The sequence below is a fragment of the Sycon ciliatum genome, chromosome 1 (assembly GCF_964019385.1).
Source record: "Sycon ciliatum chromosome 1, ocSycCili1.1, whole genome shotgun sequence".
Classification (NCBI taxonomy): Eukaryota; Metazoa; Porifera; class Calcarea; order Leucosolenida; family Sycettidae; genus Sycon; species Sycon ciliatum.
This window is the reverse complement of record NC_088643.1, coordinates 82,935,789-82,944,457: the sequence shown is the minus strand read 5'-3', so window position 1 is coordinate 82,944,457 and position 8,669 is coordinate 82,935,789. Positions and strand designations below refer to the sequence as shown.

The 8,669-nt window shown below is 57.5% G+C and overlaps 1 protein-coding gene across 1 annotated transcript; it reads left to right on the top strand.

The window, feature by feature from the left end:
- The first annotated feature begins 1,934 nt into the window (after positions 1–1,934).
- Positions 1,935–7,904, top strand: LOC135808269 (uncharacterized). Its single transcript, XM_065321439.1, has one exon. The coding sequence runs from the start codon at positions 1,935–1,937 to the stop codon at positions 7,902–7,904; it is 5,970 nt and encodes a 1,989-aa protein (XP_065177511.1).
- Positions 7,905–8,669: the final 765 nt, after the last annotated feature.

Below are 8,669 nucleotides of genomic sequence, written 5' to 3'. Positions count from 1 at the left end.
GCCGACATCGCGATATCTGATGAAAAACAACACCATGCGTTTTTTGAATACTATCCACGCGTGCACGTGCACTTACAACTTACAAGTGCATGTATTAGTATCACGTGATCCATTTTACTGGAAAATCCACATGGTTGATAACAAGAGTGCATAATATTATGGACTCTATCAGTCCGTGCGCCATGCATGGGGCGCCAGTTCAGAAAAAGTCATCTAAAAGTTGCACTTTTTCAGATTTGCCAGATTTCGCAGTTTTCTCAAGATATCGCGAGACGAATACTCAATGGCGTCACCTTCGTCGTCCTTTGGTTTACGTCTCCCGTGAGTTCTTCGTCTCAGATCGTTGTCGAAATCCAACCTAATAGTTGTTCTCTGCCCTAAGTGTTGTCCGTGGCGACAACAAATAACGAGAAGTTGAGTTCTCGCTCGTCGCTTGCGTTTTCGTTATGTCGCTGATATTTTGGTTGAACATGCTATAATTTCGTGCCGTTGGTTTGTACAAGGGTTTCGCTATTTCCTGCTTATTTAATTAGAAAGAGATATTAGCCAACAGTGTATCCTCCAATTTTGGCTTGTGCAAAAAATCCGACAGCGGTGATACCAACCGTTTCGTCAACACTGTATTTTTGACACATTTTGACACACACATTTCTTCAATTGGTGGACTTATGAACGACCGACAGAATCGTTCAAGGGGTCCTAGTATTCTGCGATGTACCAGCCAGACCATTGTATCCGTAGACCACGAATTTACAGACAACACGAACCCCAACAGGTTGCTGGAGCTCCAAACACAAACCCTCGCACATCAATGCATGTGCCTATACTTGTATGTACAACAGCAACAATATCAAGCCAAATACAGTACTGAGGTGGGAAAGAAATATAAATAATTCATGCAGAGAGGATGACACTTACAAACACAGCACCTGAGCCAATGCAGAATTGAAGTGAAAAAATTGCATCTGCGGATGGCCAGGATACGGTGCTACTATTTACAGAACAACCGCCACAAGCTATGACACATAAAGTCTCGTACCTTCATTCACGGCGGACGCATGGAGCAAAGAATACGTTTACCATACACCCGTACATACATGCACACGTGAATTGACACGTGTTCATGCGCTTTTTTCAACAGACCCACACACGTCTGCATGTACATGTACATGTAAACGCACAGACATGTACACGTACGTACGTGCAAGAACATACACACCCATTAACATGCACACACACACACACACACACGCGCACATCCGCTAAAGTATGGGAGCATATGTGCACAAAGCATCACGTGATTGCATTCACAAGTTTATACAAGACAGCCAGGTAATGAATGCATACTTGTAGTTGTGTGGTAGCTGCTACAACAGATGGAGCATTGGCTAAATATTGCAATAAGGAGAGTGTTATGATAGTCATGCAAAGGTTCTGCTGTTATCAACGAAGTGCACGCCTCTCGTGCTAAGTTCAAGATCCATTGTACTCTTTGTGCACGCATGGTCATGTATACTGGTTTGTATGCATTCATGTCAGGCGATAGAGCGGCCCTCATTTGCATGCTTTGACGGGTCCGGGTCTCTGGTTTCACATGTGCCTTTTATGCCGCCCTGCTCGGCCTGCTGTGCTTTATGTTGCCCTGCTGTTATAAGACGCAGGTGCCTTTCCCTTTCGGCTAGTCTTCAGTAGTGTTCTTCTTTAGTAGTTGGTTAGTTGGAAACACAATAACAACAGAAGTTTGCAATGCGAGTCGAGCCTGAAGTGAGCCTGAAGAATACAGTCTAGAAATAGTAGAATCCAGTAAAGCGAGCCAGACAGAGAGCTGGCCATAAACTGGTCCTTCGAGCCGGATCACGACCAGCAGAAAGTCTCGGTTTCCGTTGCCTGTCATGGAGTTCCCACGAAGGAGTAGCAGGAGAACCCTAGGTAAGATGCCCAAGCGGTTCCTCTCCGATGGGGAGCAGGCCCAAGAGCCGAGGCGGTCGGGACGCAGGAGCGGCGGCAGGACGTCCGCGAGCGAGAGCCTTGAAGTCGGGGGCGTTGAACTTGAAGCTGCGATATTGCGTAGGAACAAGGAGGCAGAACTGGAGACTGCACGGCGGATCACCGCTCTGAAGCAGCGGGAGATCGACCTCCAAATCGACCTGGCGGAAAAGGAGCTCGAAGTCGAGCAGGCGAGGGCGGCGGAGGAGTTGGCCAGCGCGAGCAGTGCCAGGGCAGCGCGAAGTTCTGCTGTGGATACCTCGAGTTCAGAGCCAGAGAGCTCAGAGCTAGAGAGCGAGGATGTCGATGGTGGGAGCTGGCCACGCGGCGTGGGAAGTCGTCGTGCGCGATCGGACGCGGAGGCCAAGCGCAGGCTGGCCAACCACTTCAGTCGAAGTGCCTTCAGCGACGCAGGTGCTGGCGCAGTGGCTCATCGCAGGCCCGGGTCAGAACAGGGGTCTGGGTCACAGCCTGCACAGCAGCCCATGCAGCCGAACATGCAACAGCCAGTGCAGCCTGCAGTACAACCCAACACCTCAGCTCCAGTGCCGAGAGCAAGCCTGCTCAAGTATCGACCTGCTCCAACCCCAGCCCCACGTGCGAAGCCCAGACGTCTACCAGCTAAGCCAGTCCCGTCAGTGCCTTTGCGACTTGGTCCAGTCCAGCAGGCCTTCAAGCCCAAGGGAGCGGGACCCAGCCCACCACCTAAGCCAGTCCCGCCAGTGCCTTTGCGACTCCGTCCAGTCCAGCAGGCCTTCAAGCCCAAGGAAACGGGACTCAACCCTGCAGCGGAACCCTACTTCCCGCCCACCAGGGCGACCGACCCAGAAGTCGATTGGGCAGACGGAGCGGCTATGTTCCAGATGGGAGTCTGCAGGTCCCTGAAGCCACTGGACCTGCCAAAGTTCGATGGCAAGATGCTGTCATATGTGAAGTGGCGTCAGCGGTTTCTCCGTCTAGTACACGAGAACCCGCTCTTGTCAGAGGACTATAAGCTCGCGCACTTGCGGGAGGCACTGGCGGATAGAGCGGCCGAGGACTTGATCGCGGACGTGCTAGACGGCCCGGGCGCCTACTCCGCCATCATGGAGGAGCTGGATCGGTGGTACGGGGGCACTGACCGTAGCCTCGAACAGCAGGAACGCGAGCTCATGAGTTGGCCGCGAATCAACACGGAGCGCGAGCTGGATGAGCTGAAGACGCTGGCCGTCAAGCTGAGGAACACGCTGTTGAACCTGCGGGTGGCCAGGATAGCGCCCGGGCGAGAGCTGTATCTCTCAGTGACGCAGAAGGTGCCGCGTTCGGTCCTTTCAGCTTACTTTGAGAAGCAGGACGACACCCAGTGTGACATTGACGCATTTGCCGCGTTCCTGCTCAAGCGCGTTCACAAGCTCACAAGGGTGAACGAACGGATCGCGGCTTCGGAGCCAGCCAGTGCACGGCGAGTCGTGCAGTCCCAGAAGCCATGCCCACCCAGCGTCGCGCCCAAGCGTCCGCCACGGTCAGGAGACTTCACCTTCGCGGTCGGTCCAGACCAGTGCGCAAGCTGCAAGGGCACGCATCACCTGAGCGCGTGCCCGAGGTTCAAATCTCTGACGGTTCAGCAGCGATGGGAATTTGTGCGCGCCTGCAAGGACATCTGCAGCTGCTGCCTGTCGCCTGGCCATTGGTCCACGGCATGCAAGATGAGCTGTGGCGCCTGTCAACGACGACACCACGCACTGCTGCACTCCAACAGGCCAAAGCGAGATGCGCCCGGTGGCACCAAGCCGACCAAGCCAGCACCAGCGGAGAGACACGGTCGTCACACGGCTCACGTCACAGTTGACGCTTCAACCGAGTCGTGTACGGAGGCACACACCACACACGTGACGTCTGCTCTCGACACCGCCATGGCAACAGCTGAGCGGCGTGAGGAGGACAAACCGCCCGAAGCATTGCCGCTGTCGTTCATGACGGTACCTGTTGTCCTCAGCCACAACGGCAGGAGGGTGCAAGGCACTGCGCTGCTGGACCCTGCGTCGTCCACCAGCTACATCAGGCAGCAGACCGCTTCTGCCATTGGCGTGTGTGGCCCACGAAAGCAGCTGACGGCGTCCGTCCTGGGCGGCGGGCAAGTGACCGGTACGTACGAGCACGTCACCGTCGCGGTCGACAAAGCTGACGGCTCGATATCGGAGTTCCGCGCCTGGGCGCTGCCAACAGTGTGCCCGAGCGTGCAGCCGGTGGACTGGAGCCAGAGCAAGCAGAGCTGGGAGCATCTCCGCGACATCCCGTTCCCCTCAGTGGAGGGGCGGATCGACGTGCTGATCGGTCTCAACGCCATCGAGCTGCACACCGTACGGCAGGAAGCCACTACAGCGCAGCCTAACCACCCGATTGCCCGACTCACCCCACTGGGCTGGGTGTGTTTGAGCCCAGGAAGAGCAGATTTGGCCCCTGCCAGCTTCTCAGCAGTCGTCACGCCTACATCAGAGGATCTGAGCCTCGAGACGCTCGTCCGAAACCATCTCGGCATGGAGTCAGCCGGCGCACGGCCGCCTTGCTACGACGCTATGCCATCTGCTGAGGACAGCCAGGTGGAGGAGCGCACCAACGCAACGGCCCGGTTCGTCGATGGAAGGGTGGAGTTGGGCATTCCGTGGGTTGATCCCGAGCCCCACATCTCCTCCAACCGGCCGCAAGCCGCGCAACGACTGCGCAGCCTGGAACGCTCACTGAACAGCCGCCCGAGAGTCCAACAGCAGTACCACGACGTCATGCAGAGCCATCTCGACAAGGGGTACATCCGTGAAGTGCCCAGCAGGGAGGTGGACGCCGATGGTGCTCAGCAATGGTTCCTGCCGCACTTTCCGGTCGTCCGCAACGACAAGGAGACGACCAAGGTGCGGATCGTGTTCGACGCCGCGGCCAAGTGGGACGGGCGATCGATTAATGATGAAATGTTCAGCGGCCCGGCACTTCAGACCGACATTGTCAAGGTCCTGATCCGGTTCTGTGCCGAGCCTGTAGCACTTGTAGCTGACATCTCGGAGATGTTTCTCGAAGTGGCTCTCAGGGAAGAGGACCGCAAATACCACCGGTTTCTCTGGCGCTTCGACGACAACCAGCCGCGGGTGTATGAGTTTCAGCGTGTGGTGTTCGGCATCAAGGCCTCGCCTTACCTGGCGGGCAAGGCAGTCCAGGAGGTACTGCGCAGATTCGGCCCGCAATACTCAGCCGCAATTACCGACGCTCTGGAGCGGAGCCGCTATGTCGACGACCTGCTGACATCGCGCCCATCGGTGGCCGACGCAGTGGAGAGCCGCGTCCAGTTCCAGGACATCCTGTCGCGCGGCGGGTTTCACCTGCGCAAGTGGCTGTCCACCAGCGCGGAAGTCCTGCAGAGCATACCAGCTGCTGATCGAGCCGCATCCGCTACACTCAATGTCGGTGAGCATTTCCACTGCACTCTGCCTACTACGAAGACGCTGGGAGTCACCTGGTCAGCGGATAAAGACGTCTTCAGCTTCCATTTCAAGCGACCAGAGTTCACCAAGCTGACACGGCGCTCCGTCCTCAGCGGCCTGGCGTCGGCGTTCGATCCTCGTGGGCAAATTGCGCCGTTCACAATCCGTGCCCGCGTGCTGCTGCAGGACACTTGGTTGCTGGACCAGGCGTGGGACGATGAGCTTCCTCCCACACACGCCAGAAAGTGGAGGGAGTGGTTTGACGAGCTGCCCGACCTGGCCGCCATCAACGCGCCACGCAGTTTCAAGGCGGCTACAGAGTCCATCCTCTCCGTCCACACGTTCACGGATGCGTCTGACCGTGCCATCGCTGCGGCGACCTACATCCGCGCAGAGGATGCAGCCGGCAATGTGCGGGTGACGCTCGCCATGGCCAAGGCCAAGACAGCCCCGGCTCGTCGGCAGACCATCCCCCAGCTGGAGCTTCGCGGCGCCGTCTTGGGTCTGCGGACCAGCAGCGAAGTTGGCAACGCTCTGGACATCCCGGTCGCCGAGCACACGTTCTGGACGGACTCCATGAACGTGTTGGGGTGGATCCGCTCGCACAGCCGCAGGTTCAAGGTCGACATCGGCAACCGCGTCTCAGAGCTACAGAACGCCACGAAGCCCTCCCAGTGGAGGCACGTACCCGGCAAGCAGAACCCCGCCGACAAGGGTACCCGTGGGCTACCAGCGAAGGAGTTGGCGGAGGACCGGGTGTGGTGGCACGGACCCGCATTCCTGTCGCAGCAACCAGACGTATGGCCGCCTGAGAAGTCAGCGTCCACAGAAGGTCTGCCAGGCGTCATCCAGCGGGAGACCACGTTCACGCTTGCCGTCACGTCAACCACTCGCCTCCAGGCGTCCAGATACCGCACCTGGGAGCAGCTGCTCAGGGTGACTGCGTGGTGCTACCGGTTTGTCAGCCGATGCCGCCGCAAGCCGCGCGTCGGCATGAAGGGGGAGGATACCAGCAGCGATCAAGACGTCACCGTTGCAGTGTCGACTTCGCGAGCAGCCAACTCGAACTACCCTACTGTCAACGTGCCAGAGCTGACGGCGGGTGAGGTAGGCCGCGCTGAGAGGCACTGGATACGACAGGCGCAGAAGGACGCGTACGGCCCAACCCTGGAGCGTCTGGCCGCCGGAAAGCCAATGCAGGCTAGCGACCCGCTGGCGGCGCTAACCCCGACGCTAGATCAACATGCTGAACCGCTGATGGTGGTCGGAGGCCGTTTGAAGGCTGCGAAACACTTGCCATATCGTGTACGCTTACCGATCATCCTGCCTCAGAAGCACGTTGTCACGCGGCTGCTGATCGAGAAGGAGGACCGGAGGTGCCGCCACAGCGTGGGACCTCAGCATCTGCTGTCCAACCTGAGGGAGAGGTTCTGGATAGTAAACGGGGCATCAGCAGTCAAGACGGCACGCCAGTCGTGCGTTCCGTGTCGGAAGAACTGGGGTGTACCGGCGGCGCAGATCATGGGCGCTCTGCCGGACTTTCGGACTGCCGGGTCTCTCCAACCATTCTCGCACTGCGGCATCGACTTTGCCGGGCCGTTCCAGACAAAGCAAGGACGAGGCAGAACCCGAGCGAAGCGCTACCTCTGTCTCATGACGTGCCTGGAAACCCGTGCCTGCCATCTGGAGCTCACCTACTCCATGGATACCGGGGGGTTCCTCATGGCGTTCAACCGCTTTGTTAAGCGGCGCGGCACGCCAAGCATCATCGTCACCGATAACGGCTCAAATTTCGTCGCGGCTGAACGGGAGCTACGAGAAGCCGTGGAGCAGCTCGATCGCGCAGAGATCGCGCGCAGTCTCGCTGATCGACACATCCGGTGGAGGTTCAACCCACCCAGAGCACCGCATTTTGGAGGCGTCTTCGAAGCTATGATTAAGGCAGCGAAGCGCGCTCTGAGATCCGCACTGGCCACCGCTGAGCTCACTGATGAGGAGCTACACACCGCCATCGTCGCCGCAGAGGACCTCATCAACTCCCGTCCGCTGACAACAGTCAGTGCCGACGCCGCCGACCTCGAGCCGCTGACTCCGCAGCATTTCCTCGCAGGACGCTGCGACCCACCTCTGCCGTTGGAAGAGAAACTGAACGCCACAGAGCAAGTCCACCCCAGAGATCGCTTCGCCGTCGTGCAGCGCACAGTGAAGGAGGTCTGGAGGAGATGGCTCCTGGAGTTCGTCCCACTGCTGAACCAGCGCAGGAAGTGGCGCAAGACGCAGAAGAACATCGCTGTCGATGAGGTGGTGCTGTGTATCGAGCCCGACACACCCCGGGGCAGTTGGCCACTGGGCAGGGTGAGGCGTGTCTTCCCCGGACCAGACAGTTGCGTCAGGGTGGTGGATGTTGAGATCCGGGGTAAGATCTACCGGCGAGCCATCCAACGCCTCATTCCGCTCCCGGTGGAGTGAGGCGACGCCCGGTCGAGACAGACAGTTAGCTGCGCTGTTCTGTTAGTTAGAGTGCTGGTGCTCTGACACTGGTGTGCTGTCTCTAGTCTTTTCTGATGTGTCTGATGTTTTCTCTTGTGGTTGTCCGTCTGCACTTTCCACGTGCTGCCTTCCGGTGCGCTCATTCTTGCTGCTGCACTGCCTTGCTCATGTACTCACTCATATGCCATTTCGTGAGTGAAGGGGGAGATGTGCACGCATGGTCATGTATACTGGTTTGTATGCATTCATGTCAGGCGATAGAGCGGCCCTCATTTGCATGCTTTGACGGGTCCGGGTCTCTGGTTTCACATGTGCCTTTTATGCCGCCCTGCTCGGCCTGCTGTGCTTTATGTTGCCCTGCTGTTATAAGACGCAGGTGCCTTTCCCTTTCGGCTAGTCTTCAGTAGTGTTCCTCTTTAGTAGTTGGTTAGTTGGAAACACAATAACAACAGAAGTTTGCAATGCGAGTCGAGCCTGAAGTGAGCCTGAAGAATACAGTCTAGAAATAGTAGAATCCAGTAAAGCGAGCCTTCGCAACATACTTCGTGCAGCTTGCATCCAATCGTAGGCATCACGAGTCAAGGCAGCAGCCACATGGACCAGTAAGATTCACTGATATTGAGGATTTGGACCAGGGTGCTGTTCCGATCAAACTTGCAATAACACCTTGTTGAGCTAGGTCTTCCCCACTGGCACAGCCACTTTGTGTGGCCCTACCATTAGTGGTCTCTGCCCGTTGCCTTC

Coding starts and splice junctions, on each gene's coding strand:
- LOC135808269 (XM_065321439.1), top strand. CDS start 1,935: ATGCCCAAGCGGTTCCTCTCCGATGGGGAGCAGGCCCAAGAGCCGAGG.